Source organism: Mustela lutreola, chromosome 10, assembly GCF_030435805.1.
Source record: "Mustela lutreola isolate mMusLut2 chromosome 10, mMusLut2.pri, whole genome shotgun sequence".
In the NCBI taxonomy this organism is placed as follows: domain Eukaryota; kingdom Metazoa; phylum Chordata; class Mammalia; order Carnivora; family Mustelidae; genus Mustela; species Mustela lutreola.
In genome coordinates this window covers 38162250-38179786 of record NC_081299.1, presented here as the reverse complement: position 1 = coordinate 38179786, position 17537 = coordinate 38162250, and the positions used below count along the sequence as shown (strand labels likewise).

Sequence of the window (17537 nt, the reverse complement as noted above, 5' to 3'; positions counted from 1 at the left end):
GTTTGGCAGCTTTGGGGAAACGTTTCTGGCTGACTGACCCTCCCCACAGCAGGAGTTGGCAGTTTTGCAAAAAAAGAAGAAAGAAGAAAGAAGAAGAAGTAGAAGAAAGAAAGAAGAAAAAGAAGAAAGAAGGGAAAAAGATACACGAACTAAATAAAGGAGCTAAGAGGAATGGCTGCAATTATTTGAAACACTCCAAAATTCTGCTTGCTTGCAAGTGCAAGTTTACACTTCGGGATCCCAACAAGATTGACCCCCTCCCAGGCCCTGCGTTCATTCTCCCACACTCTCTCCTCTCTTTTGCAATGCAGTTTTGTTGCGATTCAATTTGTTTTGAGCGCGACTGTTGAAGCAATATAATACTCCCTGCACGCAGCGCGACTTTTGGTCAATGCATTTTTTTTTTCCTTCTCCTGCAATGCTACTGTTATTATTATTATTATTATTATTATTATTATTGCAATTCAATCTCCCTGCCCTTTCCTCTCCCTACGCGAATCGCGCTCCGGCTGTGATTGCTCGGGTCTGACTTTGCGAGTGGCGGTGCGCTTCCAAACCCCCCTCACCCGCCCCCCGCCCCCTTCCCCCCCTCCCTCTCTTTTCCGCGCCCAGGCGAGAGCAGCCGATTGGCAGAGCGGTGCTTTCAGGAACAATAACAGTGGGGGGAGCACGGGTCCCGGGGAGCCGCCCCCGCCCCCCGGCCCGGCCGCGCGGCTCGCGCCCCCCGCCGGGTCCCCACCTCCGCGCCCGCCCCGCGGGCTGACCGGCCCGACCGGGGCCCGCCCCCGGCGCCCACCATGTACGCCTTTGTGCGGTTCCTGGAGGACAACGTCTGCTACGCGCTGCCAGTGTCGTGCGTGCGCGACTTCAGCCCCCGCTCGCGGCTGGATTTTGACAACCAGAAGGTGTACGCCGTGTACCGGGGTCCGGAGGAGCTGGGCGCCGGGCCCGAGAGCCCCCCGCGCGCCTCCCGCGACTGGGGCGCGCTGCTGCTCCACAAGGCCCAGATCCTGGCGCTGGCAGGTGAGCAAGCGGGCCGGGAGGGACGGCGGGACCCGCGCGGGGGCAGGGACCCGGGGTAGAGGGGGTCAGGGGGAGCCTCTGCTCGCCCCGGCCTCCTCCGCCCGCCTCCTAGGCTTTTCTTTTGGGGATGGGGGGGTCTCAAAAAGGCCAGACCAGTTAAAAACACCGGATGGTCCCCTTTGTCTTCCCCGCCTCCCCGACACTCCCGCGCTGTCAGTATGTCTTCACCGCTCGGTATGTGTCTGTCGTCCTCTTTCTGTTTCTGTCTGTTCTCCTGGCCCCTTCACTTTTTCTTTTCTCTCCCCTCCTTTGCACTCTTATTTCTCTGCTTCTCACCTTCTCTTTGGTCCTTCCCCTCTCTGCTCCTTCCGTCTCAAGTTTCTCTGTCTCTCTTCCTTTAAGGCCCTTGGTGCCTCCTGGAACTGAGGAGGCAAGGTGGATATTGTCAGACTCTTGTAGGTGTGAGTCTCTCTTCACAGAGGGAAGCTGTGACATCCTTGTCCCATCCCGGTCACCATTGGACAGGATGGGGAGGCCTTGATCGCTGGGTGCTACTCTCTTCTGCCCCTTCCTGGCTAGGTGACAGAGGTGAAGAGGTAGTGGCACTCAGCATCCCTGAGCCTCCACACCCCTTTTGAATCTCCCAGAAGGCTCTCTGAGTGAGAGGGAAGTGAGGGCAAGGAAAGAATTGCTGGTCAGAATAAGACCAGACCTCCCATTCCTGCTTTCTCAGGGCCCTGACAGAGGGAGAAGGTAGGTGGTCTCAGCCCCATTTTGACAGATGAGGACACTGAGGTTCAGCTGGTGACAGGACAAGAAACCAGCCCTTTCAGCCTACTACGCCAAGTTCTTTCTGCTACATGAGACACCTTTTCCTTTGTAAAGTCAGTGGACCCTCTTTCCCAGCTAGCAGTAGGAGACTTAGGTACAGACAAGAGAGGAAGAAGTTAGTATCACTTCCGTTCTAGGGAGCAGCCTTTTAGCTGCTGCTGCGGGTGGGGGTACCCCGGAGTGGGCAGAGACAGCCAGCCTGCTCTCTGCTTGCAAGGGAAGACCAGGGTTAGGAGCTGAATGAAGATGGTATCGTTTTAAGACCTTTCCCAATTCTTCCAGCTTTTTTTTTTTTTTCTTCTTTCTGACATTTGTCCTGAAAGATGAAGCCAGCATGTGATCGTATTTAAATGTGGCAGATAGAGAAACTGGCTTGAAACCGAGAAGTGACCTGCCTAGGGTCCCATGGCAAATGAGCAATGGATTAGAACTCTAGCCCATGACTCCTGTTCCTTTACAGCACCTCCTGTGGCCTCTGGAAGTCAGGTTTGCACTCGAGGAGTGGAAGAAGAACTAAAAACCCACCAGCACCCTGAGTACTTTTTGACAGACCGCACCCTTACCACCCCTCTGGCAAGCCCTAGGGTACAGTGGCGTAGACCCATTCACAACACCTGGTGACAGCTGGGTCCAGAAAAACAGAATGAGGAGAAGTATGTAGAAAAGGGAAGCCTGTGTAGCTGATTAGGTTTTATTTTGTTTGTTTGCTTGCTTTTAATTACCCAAGGGAAGGGACTGGGTGATTATTCCCTAAGAGTATAGGCCTGAGGAAGTTGTAACTAGGCTGTAACCTCAGCTTTGCTTGGGCTAGAAGAAAAGAAGGTATGCTTCTTGATGATTGTATTATACTCCTAGATCTGGAAGGGCCTCAGGAGAGGAGGAAGCCATGTATGTCAGAAGGAGTCAGTGGTATGTATGTGACTTGGTGTGTAATGGCTGTTTCCCACCATTAGAGATTGTCCATTCATTCATTTATTCATTCAGCAAACATGAACATGGCTTGGCTCTTCAAGCGCCGCAGAGAGGCTGCGAGGCAGTGGCGGTCCTCACTGACACTGATTTTAAAAAAAGAAGAAAGTTCTCATAAGTAAGACATGCAGTTCTTGGTCTGAGAACCATGAATCTTGAATCTATGGACTTTTCATCCTCCAAGTTGGAATGTTGATAAATCTCTAGGGTTATTAAAAACAACACAAAAAATCTAGGCAACATCTGGAAGTTGGCAGAGCAGATCCAGAGAAGAACCATGGCGCCAGTTTGAGCAAAGTGATTTGAAAAATGCTCTCCCCCACCTCCTCACTACTTTTTTGGGAGGAGACGGGGTGGGGGGTGGGGGCAGTGATGGGGGAACCAACTTGAGGTTGGCTAGACCACATTTCAAATTCCAATCAGCTGGTTAATTTTTAAATTGGCGCTGCTGCTCTGGCTGCAGATCTGGCTGGAAGGGCCAGGGTGGGTTTGGGGATTCATTTACCCTGAGAGAACTCTCCTATGTGTCTTAAAACTCCATCTTGACTTGAATGTGGTGGCTCTGAGAATTGCTGGCAGTCACTTCCTCTTAAAGAGCTGTCTTCTGGCATCTCCCAGCTATAAATACCACCATGTTGTGGCATCAGACGGGAGGAGGTGAGCTCTCCAGGGGGAGGTAGAGATGGCTTTGGGTTAGTGAATTAACCACGAGTTAGTTGATCTCTCTCTGGCACCAACAGCCTGGGTTCAAGGGGCAGTTTTTGGGCTACTTCATGGCTGTTGGTGCAAAGTTGGTACTTTACTGAGTATTGCCAGGCCAACCCAGAGCTGTCTTAAGTGGACCTCTTCTTGAATCCAGAAAATGTCAAAGCCAGCTGCTGTGAGACATGGTGGTTTATGCCATGGTTTCATGTGTGTCAGACCCCGTGGGACAGCCCTCTTCTCAACAAAGGGTGATTTCAGTCCAAGGGAAAAAGAAACAAACCCACCTTTATTGATAGTTTCACTATGAGCCTGTGCGTTGTCCCTGCTCATCCTCCCTGGAACCCTGTTGGTAGAGATTGCTGTTGATCTCTGAGGACACTGAGGCTCAGAGACTGACCTGCTAATAAATGGCAAAGCTAGCCTCAGAACACAGGCCGTGCTTGGCACTGCCCTTCCTAAAGTAGCTGATGTTCCTGTTAGCCACACAGCATGCATGCAAGAAATGACCATGAAGCTTGGGGCTCAAGGCAAGTTTTTGAGCCAGTGGACAGTTTTCATTTCTGAGTTCTCAAGCTCATTCTGCTCTTCCTCTTCCTGTCTTACCAGCATCCCTCCTACAGAGCGCACACACACTACCTTGCCCTCTCCTCCATGAGTTGTCATTTTCCTGAGGAAATCTCCAAGGAGCTCCCATCCTCCACAGGAGAACCACATATCTCAAGACTTGGTTGACCTTTGGTCTCTCCTTGCTCATTGTCCTTTATTTGCCACACAGGTTGTGAAAATGAGAGCTACACATGCGGAGAGCTTGCCATTATCTAACTGCAGTTTGGCCTGCTACTGGGGCTCTTGGTATTGAATTTGGTGGTTTCTACAGGACAAACACTGGCTCTCTAGGCTCAGAGTCTTACAATACCACATCATTCTGTCCAAGCACCTGTGCTCTGTTATTATTATTTGGGTGTGCTAAATTCCTTTTGTTCTCAAATACCCCCTTACTACTTCCTGTATGCCAGGCCCAATGCTGTAGTAAGCCAAGGCACCAGTGCACCAGGACATCGGAGGTGCTGGCTCTGAATGACAGCATGACCTGGAGCCACAGAGTTCACTTCTCAGGCCCTGCCGAATACAGGTTTTTGTCAGGGGCAGACTGATGAAGAAGAAATGGGCATTATCCTCAAGGAATATGTAGTCTTAGGACTTGACATGAGTGCTAACTAGAGGTAGAAGCCAGGCACTGGTGGGGAAGGGGCAAAGGTGGGGGCAGAGAAAGGGCCGATTCTAGGTGCCCTGTCCAGATTCTTCTTTAAGCCTTCCCTTTCCAGCTCCACTCCCACTGCCTGCATTCAGGCCTGTAGCAGCTTTTATTTGTCTAAACCAGTGCAAGGACCCTCTAATCGCTCACCCTGTCTCCAGCCTCTTTTCTAAGTTGCTGTCCAAATAATCTTCTAAAACACAGTCTTGGGTTAATTCGCCTCTCTCCTTAGAAACTTCTATAGCTCCCTGTTGCCTCTAAATTAAACGTCAGCTTCTCCGCCTGGCATTTGTAGTGGCCCCCGCCCCACACTACTTCTCCAGCTTCGCCCACTGTTCTCACTTTCCCTAGACCTGTGGTGTTTCATTCCCTCTTGAGAAAAGACCCGCACGCACTCTTTTGAACCAACCAAGATGGATTAATCATTGTCTGACATGGGGCCCGTGCCCATGGCTTCCAGTGGGGAAGGCTAACATGTGACATGTTTGTGGTCCAGCGAGCTGAGGGCTATGATAGAGGAGGGGACAAAATATACTGGAAGCCCCACCCACCCACCCCCGACCCCGCAAGCCTCAAGGGTGTTCCCTGCCCTACCCTCTGCCCCCAGAGGGGACACTCTCTCCTCAGAGCTCTCCCTTTACTCTGCTTATCCCTTGCTTATGGATCTTAGCATTTTGTGTTTTGCTTCAGTTAGTCATGAATGTGCGTATCTTCCTTAGCAGCCAGTGATCTCCTCCAGGACAGGGCCCTGCCTTCCTTGTCCTGCATCTGCAGTGCCCAGCACATGGTCCACACCAGCCAGCCCGTGCCGAACTCATGAACTTTGGGAAGACAGGTGTATTTATTATGTTTAGGAAGCGGAAGTTGGGAAGGACAGGAACCTCTGTAGCAGCAACTTGTTTTTCAGAGCAGAAACCTGCAGTGGGATTTTGAGGTTTCATTCAGTGTTGTTCATCTGGAAAAAGTCAACATTCTTTATCACTGCCTTGACTAGAAAAACCCCACACTTGGGGGAAATAGCTTCCAAAGCCACGTTCTTCTTGCTTTGGTAATTTTAGCTCATTCAGGGCTCAGGTCCCAGCTTGGCATTGTCAGTCCAAATAGATCACTTGCTCCAGAAATGCTTTGGAACTTCTACAAAGTTAGCAGCGAAGCAGGGGACTAGCCGATTTCATATGCAAAGATTGTTGCATGTCATCAGTGAGAGACTGCCAACAAAAGGATTTATTTTTTTTAAAAAAGCGAGTGAAAACTTTTAATTTAGGTTTTGACATGTTCTGCTAATACACATTGGAGCAAAGATTGGAACTTGCCTGCTGTCATCTGTTGCAGATTCCACTGAAATGTTAACCATTGCAGGCTTAGTCTGATGTGATTTCGCTGTGCAAGAACCACATACTCCTTACAACGAAATGGGACATGCTACAGAGTACTTCAGAGTTCTAGCTCACAGGATGAAAGAAAAAATTGCCCCAGGCAAGCTGAGGTCATACTCTTTTGTGTAATGTTCTGGTATTCAAGAACACACTAGTTTTTGTTTTTAAAAACACACCAGAAAAATAAATAAATAAATAAATAAAATAAAAGCACACCAGAAAAGTGGAGTTCATGTTTAGATCTTTGACTCCAGGATGAGTTTTCTTTCCACTTTGTCTACCTGCTTTGTGTTATAAGCTCCTTCAAGAGAAAGATGTGTGTACTCTTCATTTTAAAATGCTTACCAGAAGAGTGTACATGCCCTGAAGAGGTTTTCTCTGATTTATTTCATTTTTGTGGGTATTGAGTTCTGCGAGGTGGACAGACATATGCTGAAGGGAAATGCAGAGGAATGGGCATTGTTTTTTGCTTTCTAGCACTAATTTGTTAAATATTTATGAAGTACTCAGCAGGTTCCAGGTTCAGTGCTAGAAATCTCTGTATACTTTGTCTGCATCCCCATGAAGAGGGCTACTCATCTGACCTGGGAGAAGCAGGCTCTTCAGACAGTTATTGAGCAGGAACTATAGGTGCCAGGCAATGGGCTGCGTCTTCCCACATGCTGAGGGCTTGCGGAGAAGTGTGGATCAGTTCATTCAGGAAGCGTGACGCCTAAAGTAAGGTGGCAGTGGTCATGATGGGTCTGAGATGGACTAAGAAAGGAGGATCCATGGAACTTGGCCAGTGCCTGGTTGTGGTGAGAATGATGTGGTGATCTGGCCTCTCCTCCCTCCATGGGGAGCACTAGAAGAGCAGTTGGTTGGAAGAGGAGGTGATGAGGTTAGCTTGAGACAGGTTGAATCTTAGGGGCCCATGGGACAGCTGGGGGGACGCTCCTGGAGAGCAGTCAGGCACGTGGTCAAGGTTCAGGACAGCACTCTGAAACTGGGCTGAAGATCCCAGTGTGGAAGTCATTGGCCACAGGACTGGTGAGGTCACAGCAGGAGAGGGTGCAGAGTAAAGAATGAGACAAGGCAGAACTGTTCAGAACATCAGCTTTTAAGGGCACAGCTGAAGAGGAAGAGCCCAAAAAAGGTAACTGGGAAGAAATGAACAGAGACGGATGGAGAGAGAATCGAGTGATAAGCAGGGCAGATGGGTGTCTTGAAAAATCAAGCTAAGAGAGAGGTCCTTGGATCCCAGATCTAGGCTTGTTTTTGTTTCTCTTAACTACATACAACTGCTTCTTCCTCTGAGCTTTTGGTTAGACATAGAATAGGGCAGCTAAATATATACGGAAGTGAAGAAAAGATTTGCATGGCATGATATTTTGGTAGTGTTCAGTGTCTGAGTTTTGCTCCCAGTGGAGGAAGGATCAGTCCTGTTCTTTGGGGTCCAGAAAGCAGAGTTGGATACAAAGAGTGGAATTCATAGGGATTGGTGGGAGCATCATGGTAATAGCAGAGAGAGCAGATGAACAATTGGAAGGTCTTCCAGCATCATGATGAGCTCATGATCACTGGAGGTGGTAAGCACATCAAGAATATTCTGGAATGAAATCCTGTCCTATGGGAGAATTTGGTTAGGTGACCTCTAGGTCAGTTCCTTAAATGTTAAGGCGGAAGTATTAGAGAACTGAAAGAAAATGGACTCTGAAGTCAGACAGTCTGGGTTCCAGTGGTAACTCTGCTACTTAGAAGTGAAGTGAGATTAATTCACCTCTCTCAGTCTCCAGTGCTCATGTGTGATGTAGAGATGGTAATTCGCTGCTTGCCCACTGTGTTACTTAGCTAGGGAATACAGAAAAGTGTCTGGCACATAGTAGGTATTTGCTCAATAGAGGCAGCTGTTAAGGACTGTGGCAGCTAGGAGTTCCTGGGAAGAGAATAGCTTGGGTACCACCGTTTGTGGAAAGGAGTGATTTTAGAGGAACAAGCACATGGAAGAAGCAGACCAGTTTAAAATTTAACATGTGTGTTTTAAATCCTCCTGGGGCTTGGCTTCAGCATGAAAGGCTAGTGATCCTTTGTATGTTTTGCCCCTTTGTGACCCTGTGCTGGGGCCATTTCTTACCCCAGCAAATGAGCCAGCAGGATGAAGTTCCTGGTTTTGTTCGTGCCCCAGCCCTGTGCCAAGGCCAGTGAGGCAGCAGGAGTGAGAGCGAGGATACCTACTGAAACCCAGTTAGCAGTTTCTTCGCCTCCTTTTTTGAATGGTGTCAGGACATTTCTGGTAGTGTGCCCACCTGGAGGGATTAGGTCATCTACTCTTACTCTGCCCTGCACAGAAGAGAAAGAGACCTAGAATTCCGGATGACTGGCCCATGGTTATAGAGCTGAAGGACCGTAAGGTCTTCTCATCTAGTCCTTGTGTTTTACGGAGAAGAAAACCAAGAGGAAGAGGAGCTGACAGCCAGAGAGGCAGTTGCAGAGCCAGGCCTCGAACCAGTGTTGCCTGATTTCTTTCTGCTCTACCACATTAGGCACTCTTCTTTGTGTTGTCTTGACTGGATATAATCCTTGAAACTTGAGAATTTTGTCTGCCTTGGATTTTATAAAAACAAACACCATAGGCTAGAGAACACAACGTGCATGTCTTCTTGGTGGCATGTCTGTTTTTAATGCAAACATCATAAGACTTTATAGGATTTTTGTACATATGAAAAACTTCAAACTTGCATGTAGATATTTTTAAAACAAGACAAACCTTTGTACACATTTTATGTTTAGCTTCTCAGAATTTCATCCTGGCTAACAAACCCACACCACATTCAACTCTCTGCTATTGGATCCTTTCCATGATCCAGCATGATTTTATGCAAAATGGGAGTCAAGACAATCCCTTTCTCATTTTTCCTGTATACTACAGACTCTTCAGGACTTTTTTCACTTTTGAAGACGGACTTACTTCACATTTTCTGTCCACTTGCCTATTTTCTAAAACACTATTTGCTTATTACTCTGCCTCCATTAATGGAATGTTTCTCTCTCTCTCAGGTTAATAACAGATACCAGGTTCTTCAATATTTCGGAAGAGTAGCTTCTACCAGATTTTATGACTTTGAATCAGGACTCTGGGGATTATTTAGAGCTTGGGGGACTTGATAAGCTTGTAGTTCAGGAGTCTGCCATCTCTTCATACTGGTACAGTGCTCATCTCAGTTTGGGAATTTATCATGGCATTCTTTTGGGTGTAAGCAAGGTCTTAGGAGAAAGGCAGGCACTTTGGAAGTTATATTGACACACTCATCATTTTATATGTGCCTTTTAGTTCAGCTGAGGAAGTTTTAGCAACTTGGTCATTTTTCTGTTGTTCTTCCTATAGGATGATTACATGATAGGAACAGGGCCCAAGTGTCATGCAGACCTGATTTGAGATGCTATCTCTGCTATATAATAGTTTGATGTCTTTGGCAAGCCATCTCATTTCTTTGAGCCTCAATTTCTGCCTCAGTGGAGCCATGATGGGGATTAAGTGTATAGATGTCTGTAAAGAATTTGGCGTGGGCCCTGGCACATAGTAGGTGCTTACTCAGTATTTGTTGCATGGATGGATGCAATTAGCTGGAAAGGAGGAGGAAATAGTTGATGTCCAAATCCTTGGTGGGTTTTTTTTCACCTTAAAAATTAGAAAGTCAGAACAGTAAAGGTTGTCTCTTCAGAGGCTACATATTTGTTTATAGGAGAACTGATTATTTAATCTTCAGCTTGGAACAGTTTAAAAGCAGGTTGACTAGAGAGTTTTCCTTGTCCATCTGAGTCCACTGCTAGTTTCTTACATGGTTTCCTGGAATTCCAAGCCAGAAGCACACGCCAAAGCTACATTAAAATGCTACATGAAGTTATTTGCTGTCCTAGATGATCCACACCACTGTTCACCTTCATTAATGTGACCAGTCAAGAGTTATAGCTTCTTGCCACCCTGCGTTCAGTCTCCTCCTCACACCTCATCCGTCTTGCTTGCCAGTGCCACATTAATCTTCCCCAAACATCTCTCTTATCACGTCTCCATCTGTGGCAGGTACCTGCAGTGGTTCTCTTTGCTGGGGGATAAAAACCGAGCACGGGACCCACAGGGACAGACTGAGAGCAGCTCTTCATTCAACACCTATGACAAGCAAGGCTCTGTGCTGGGTGTTTTACACACACCATCTTTTGGAAAACAGTTTATCATTTCCATGTTATGGATAATGAACCTGAGACCCAGACAGGTTAAGTAGCTTGCCCAAGTTCCCAAAGTTAGTATGCGTAAGAGCCAGAATTTCAAACAAGGACCACCTCATTCAAAGGACTGTGCTGCTTTTAGTAGATCTTGGACCTCCCTGTCCCAGCGATTTCTTTCCCATTGGATGATGACAGTGATTGTTCGTAAATCTTCTGTGGACTAGATGTAGATGTGAGGTATCACGTTCAATCAGGATTAGGGTCAGGAAGGCCTAGAGACTGGGGGTTTGCCCCACATGAGCCAGCCTCTCTCAGGAAGTCAAACCTTGCATTCTGGTTGGGGTCCTTAGCACATACTGGGTTGGAAGGGTCCAAAAGACAAGGGACACTTAGTATTGTGTTCAACTCAAAACAGAGCCCAGTGAATGTGCACTGCCTGAAGTAAAGGATGAACAGAGGCCCCGGGTCGTCTTGAGCCCTTATCCCTAGAGCACCAGTCAAGATGGAGACTAATGTGCGTTACCACAGAACCCAAAACTAGTTAGCTTTCAGGAGCCTCAAGATCCTCCCCAGCCAAGTATCCAGATCAGGAGGCATAGGATTGGAGGGACGATCTGCTTCTGCTCCTTTCTGGAACTCACTCTTGTCATTTCAGAACCTCCTGTACTGCTGAGTCTACCTTTTCAAGGAATTCATCCAAGCCCCAAGGCCCGGCTACAACCTGTTTCTGTTATGCCTGGTGATGGTCACTGCTTTCTGGGGACTTCCTGAGGACAGAGGCATCTGGAAGGAGAGTGGGAGTAAAGTGGTCTTCTGCTTTGATCTCTGGACTGGGGAATTTGGATGTTTTCATCCTTACCCATCCTTCATTCATTCAGCATTTATTCTGGTTCTGCCATGTTGCAGGCCTCTTTTTAGAGAGGATAAACATGGGCTTAGGAGGTAGAGAGACCTAGATCAAATTCTGGCTCTGCACCTTCCTATCTGGGTGGTTTGGGGCCTTTGAGTCTCATTTCTTTTTTAGTGGGGAAAAAAGTTGTGGCTAATACTATGTAATTGCAGGGTTGTTGTGAAGTGTAGTAATAAGCAAAGAGCCTTATGGTGGAACCTGATAGGTAGTAGACATTCTTCAAGTGGTAACCTGTTTTTTAGTTGAAGTATAGTAACATAAAATTCACTATTTTAACCATTTTAAAATATGTACAAATCAGTGGTTCTTAGTATATTCGCTGTGTTCTGTAACCATCTTCACTGTCCAATCATGGACAATCATCATGTTGTAGCATCTGCCACACTTCATTTATTTTTATGGCTGCATAATATTCCATTGCATGGCTAGACCACATTTTTTTTATCCATTCATCAACTGATAAGCAATTGAGTTGTTTCCACCTTTTACCTATCATGAAGAGTGTTCCTGTGATCATTCATGTACAAGTTTTTGTAGATATGTTTTCATCTCTCTTATATGTATACCTAGAAGTGGAATGCTGGGTCATATGATAATTTTATATTTAACATTTTGAGGAATTGTCAACGGCTCCCCATTTTATATGCCCACCAGTAATGAATGAGGGTTCCGGTTTCTCTACATCCTCCCAACGTTTGTTGCATTTCTTCTCTGTCCCTTCTTTTTTTTTTTACTATGGCCATCTTCTTGCAAAGTGGTATCTCATTATGTTTTTGATTTGCCTTTCCCTAATGACTGGTGATTGTGAGCATCTTTTCTTATGCTATTGGTGTAGCCTCATTTTTATTATTCTTGCATTAAACATTTTTGTTGGATGAGTCCCTATTGTATGGCCAGGCCTAGGATATGGGCCCAGTGCTGAGGTTACTCACACTCCATCCAGTGGGGAAGGTAGACCTCAAACCTGATGATTGCAACGTGGTAAGAAAAGAGGCTACAGAGAGGTATGTACGATGCATACGGAGGCCTTGGAGGAAGAAGGAGGAGAGAAATGGAGGTTGAGTGGAGTTTGTCAACAGACAGGAAAGATTGGGGACATTCCAGTTACATGGGAGAGCATGGAGCCTTGGGTATAGCTAGCTGGTGGGGGCGGGGCCTCCTGCTGTCAGGTAGGGAGTGGAGCACTGCAGGCAGACAGCAGGCAGGTCTCCACCTGAAAAAAGCAAGCCAACAGCAGGCTCTGAGCCAGCAGTAGGCTCTCCTGAGCTTTGCCATCCACCATATACACAGGGCTCTGTTGCTTTCAAGGTACATCTACTCACTATTTGATTCCCACTTGAGGTACATTCTATCTCCATTTCTACAGAAAAAGAAAAATGCCACTCATTGATATTGCAAGTTCGCCTGACTTCTTGCCCCACCAAATGGCAGGACTGGACTTGGACTTGTCTGACTCGTAGTTTTTTCCACACCTATTTGCCGACCTCAGTTCCTCTTCCCTCGGCATTCAAGGTCATTTATTCTCTAAGCCCCAGTCACCTTTACTTCCTCCCTCACCTCTTTTTTTTGCCTGTAACTGAACCATGTTTTATAAGCATTCCAGTCTAAATAGTTTCCCAGCCTTCCTTTTTAAGTTTCTAGTCTTTGTCCCTTTGATGTGATCTGGATCCTTACCATCCTTATATGGCTGTCCTTTGATGAGCACTGACTGCCCACGTACCATTCACTCCCATCAAGTACTTAATAGAACTTGATACAGAAGTGGTCATCTTCCCAGCATCCTGGCAGAGTGATTGAGGCACAGATGAGGAAGCAGGATCAGAGATGTAAAGTAACTTACCCAAGATCACTCAGTAAGGAGTCTAGCTCAGATGCCACCTCCTCTCAGAAGCCTGCCGTGGTTGCACTGACCAAAGTGTTCTCCCTTGGCCCTGAGATCCTATAGCAGTTATTGCTCCCTTATGCAGACTCACCAGGTGAGATCTTGGCTTATCTTTTTCCTTGGTTTTTATCTTGTGCCCCCACAGTTGGGTGCTCAGGCTCCATGTTCTGGGCCCAGGCTAGAACCTGTAAGTATAAATTATCAGTAAATGTTATGCTGAGGCGTAAGAAGAAATGCTCTAGATGCTGGTTATCGGGTCTGGGTTCTCATACTCTTCGTGTTTTGACACTAACTTCTGTGACCTTGCGCAGTTAGTGAGTTCTGCAGAATGAGCACCCAGCCTGTGCTGCGCTCCCTACAGCCCCCTGCATCGTTGAGTGGAAGGATGAGTGGACTTCACCATCTGGAGCCTCAGTCTCCTCACCTGTATTTTGAAAGTGTTGAAGGAGATGATCTGAGGATTGTTCTCAGTGCAAATATTAGCTCATTTTGTGCATTTGAATGATCGCCTCTCTCCAGCCACCTTGAACAGTTTCAGCTCAGGGAGGCAGAGCCTAGCTTGTCATTTCTAGTTTGGCATCTACATCTCAAACCTTTGCCCTTGAATTTGTCAAACTGACAACTGCTCGGGAGCTTTGCCCCAACACATTCAGAAGTCCTAACACCACCTTCTCATCCTCTGTATCTGTTTTTTCATATGTGAAAACACCCAGCTGCCCCGTTTGGGGATAACTTCATTTGAAGCACTTTCTTTAGTTTTTATATTTCAGCAGCTTTTTGACGTAGAGTCTACAATGATTTATAGGAGAAGAAAGTTGCTGCTCTGTGGAAAGATCACAGTCCCTGCTATTGTTCAGGCCTAGCTCATTGGCTGTGTTTTATAGGCATAAAAAGAACAAAAACAGGCCTTTCTTGTGAAAAACAGAACCTGAGGATTGTTCCTCCAGTTAGTGGGAAAGGCCGTTTTCACCTCTGACCAGGAGAGGGTTGTTAACAAAGACTAGTCATTTTTCCTGGGCAGGTCCCTTGCACTCTACACTCTTCTTAAGTCATTCCTTTATTATTTTTTTTAAATTGTGTCTTTATTTACCATATGTTTAAGGAAATAAAAATTATTCCGAGCATGTTGCTAGTGTCAGTCTTAATGTTGTGTTCGTTGAGAGCCTCGTGTGTACTTGGCACTGTGTGGTGAGTTAGGTGAATTATTGCTGCTGTCCCCCCAGCTTCGTTACAGAGCACACACCTGAGCTCCGTGAGAGCCCTCACGCTTTCCTCCTCGGCCTGCCACACAGGAGCTGAGGTTCCCACTGAGCTCTCTCCAGCACCAACAGGCTTCCTTCCTATGACTGTTTGGGAAGATGTGGCATTTGACTAGATTCTAGAATAGTTGTGTGCTTATAAGCTGCCTTCTCAGCTTTACTAACAAGTTGTGAAGAGAGAAGCCTGGCTTGGGGGAAGTGTAAGAGAGTGTTTAACACACACACATATGCATGCACACACACACTCACACATAAAGACCCTCAGAGACTGTGTTTAACCAGCTACCTGGCCATGTGCCACATCCAGCATTGGGCAACATGCTCGAAAGTGCATTTGGGATAGAGCAGTGGGAACCTTTGAGGAATCAAAGACACAATAATTCCCAGAATCTCAGTTCAAGCCCAGAACACAAGACCCCACCCTATTTACCACAAGGGGCCAGCTCCAGGTTCAAGTTTCTACCTTTAGAACTCTGCTCTTTGAATTTTCCCTTTTGACATCTACAGCGAAAGACAGATCTGGGAGATAAACTTTGACATCTGTGCAGGAGGAAAAAAAATTCTCTTTTAGATTGTCTGAAGTTGGGCTCAGAGAATGAGAAAGTGAGAAGTCCTATCCCTTTGTATTTGTATAGCACCTTCCAGTTCGTAGTTCAAATTGGTGTATATGGTTATCACACGTAAGCACTGGGCGAGATGCCAGACCCCTGGCTCTTCCTCAGATTCCTGCCTTGGGCAGTCCCCTTCTTTCCTCTGGGTTTGAGTTCCCTCATCTGTGAAATGAGAGAGTTGGACCAGTTGGTCAGCAGGGCCCCTCAAACTCTGTCGTTCTGTGATTTGATTCCAGTAAAAAGGCAGTAAATGTTACCTGTTAACTCTTCTTCTGTCTGTCTTGACCTCAGCCTGTCCTGTGTCGGGACTGTGGGGAGGCCCTGCCTCCAGAAGAGCCGTCGTCCCTTTCATGCTTACTGGCACCTGAGATGGCAGAAAAACACCACATTTTCCTGAGAATTCACTTGGCTTGGAAGGATCTTGATTGTTGAGGGATCCACAGGCTAGTGTAGACCAAATAGCAATCTAACGGCCATTCCAGTTCCAAGATTCCATGAAAGGCTACCCTTTAAGGTATGCTTGACGCAACCCCTAAGCAAAATTACTGGACATGATTTCAGTGCTTTGTACAGTGGTGCTTACAGCGTATGCCTTTGACCCTAGAGCTTGACCTGCACTGCTGCTTTTAGGAGCCTTCTTGCAGGTGGGACAGGTCTTGGGTTTGTTTGCTTTTCCTTTTTAACTGGTCTGGCCTCAATCATTTGCTTGCACTTGAGGTTTTGGGTATTTTGAGCGTTTTGACTCATAATGAACCTTGTTCTCTTGATATGCATTTTAGAAGACAAATCTGATCTTGAAAACAGTGTGATGCAGAAGAAAATAAAAATCCCCAAACTTTCTCTCAATCATGTAGAAGAAGATGGGGAGGTTAAAGATTATGGGGATGAAGATTTACAGCTTAGACACATCAAGGTAACAAAATCTTTCCTTTTTTTTTTTCCTTTTTGGAAGTTCATGGGGACATTGTCAGAGTCTTGATAGCTAAAGAGTTCCCCTCTGGCCTCTTTGCCCCATAGAAATGTTTTCTGGGGATTTTTTTCAGGTTGGGCGAGTCTTGGGACAACCAGTGTGCATCTGCCTTGCTGGCCAGCTTTCCAGGAGCCCTGAGTCATGCTGTGCCACCACGCTGCTCAACGGCCCCATCTAGGCAGTATTATCACTGCTGAGTATTTGGAACAGTGCCCTTTCCTCTGTGAACTATAGCTCTGAGCTCCAGGAATATTAAACAGTCATTCTCGAGCAGTAGTTCAGAGCCAGTCACTATCAGATCGCCCCAAACAGCTAAGGGTAGACTCGATAGGAAGCAGAATGTGCCAGGATTACACAAAGGAGTTTGTGGACCCTGGGTTGAAAGAAAACTTTTACATGAAGTTGTATTTCCTTTGATGTTCTTCCCAGTTGGTCTCCTCTAGCTTTCACTTGTAAACCCACTGAATATCTTGTTCAACAAACCAGACTTTTTTTTTCCTATAGAATGGGTACCCCAGAGGAAGGGAGGAGAAAGAAGGCTGCCTTCTTCATTGACCGTGGTCTGATATTGGACACAAGGCCAAGGATAGCCCCAGGGCACAGTCCCAAATATGCATCTGGGTTCAGGTGATGCATTCATTGCACCTGTGCTGTGGGCCTGGCCTTGTCCCTGGTCAAGGAGACTAGGCAGACGTGGTCACTGCCCTTGCTGGTCTCACAGTGTAATGATGCAGACAGTATCTCAAGTGATCAGTACAATTTTAGCAGATAAGTTCATTTAAACTAGCAGCAACTTATCCCGATGGATAAAATTATAGGATAGGATTTTTGTCATGTAACTCAATCTCAGCACCATGTTGTTTTTGTTTTGTTTTGTTTTGTTTTTTCATTAAACACCCAGAAATTTATCGAGAGGTTAAGGCAGGCTTGACCTGATGCAGTTAGTTTGTCTGGAATCCGCTGTCCTTAGTTGTCTGCAGCCTCCCAGAAGTGCCCCAGTCGGGAGAGCGCCTGGCCCTCCTGCCCTGAGTGAGGAATTCGGTTGGTCCTGTAACTCCCACTCCCCCACAATGGAAGCTTTGTCTACTTGAGCTGAAATTTCCTCAGGCAGCTGAAACCCCAGCCCCTAGATAGTACTGGATAATTTTCTTCTCAATGAACTATGCTCTGTATATCCACTGTCTTGCTAAGCTTCATCTTGGCGAGAGTCCGAGGAGAGGCTGGCAGATGTGGGGGAGGCGGCCTCGTACTGGAAGCAGGGCTCTAGGTTCTGGATCTGCTCTGTCTGCAAGCTCTCCATGTGAGCCCAAGCGTGGTCCTTCCCCTCTAGGAGCCTCAGTGTCCTCACCTGGAAAATGAGGGAGTTAAACTGAAGGAACTTGCAGTTCCAGCATTCTTTGAACTTTGCAGTTAAGTAAACATTTATCAAGCCCCTGCCAAGTGCCAGTTCTGAGTAGGCAGTGGAGAAACAGAGAAAATAAGACACGGCTCCTGCCCTCGATTAGAACAGATTAGAGTTCTTAGCGTCCTTCCCAATGAAAGC

General features: G+C 46.7%; 2 protein-coding genes across 5 annotated transcripts in view; both read left to right on the top strand.

The window, feature by feature from the left end:
* AGBL4 (AGBL carboxypeptidase 4) overlaps window positions 1-17537 on the top strand; it is a 1588908-nt gene that overhangs the window by 1355595 nt on the left and 215776 nt on the right. The gene's annotated exons all lie outside the window — the stretch shown is intronic.
* Window positions 617-17537, top strand: part of BEND5 (BEN domain containing 5) — a 46401-nt gene continuing 29480 nt past the window's right edge. Inside the window, exons 1-3 of one of the 3 annotated variants that reach the window (XM_059137378.1) lie at window positions 900-1023; window positions 15316-15538; window positions 15804-15937. In XM_059137378.1, coding sequence (XP_058993361.1) covers window positions 15833-15937 — 105 coding nt within the window. In that variant the 5' untranslated portion in view covers window positions 900-1023; window positions 15316-15538; window positions 15804-15832. Of the gene's footprint in view, window positions 1024-15315; window positions 15539-15803; window positions 15938-17537 lie in introns of all 3 variants that reach the window. The other 2 variants (XM_059137377.1, XM_059137379.1) reach the window with 2 other exon arrangements.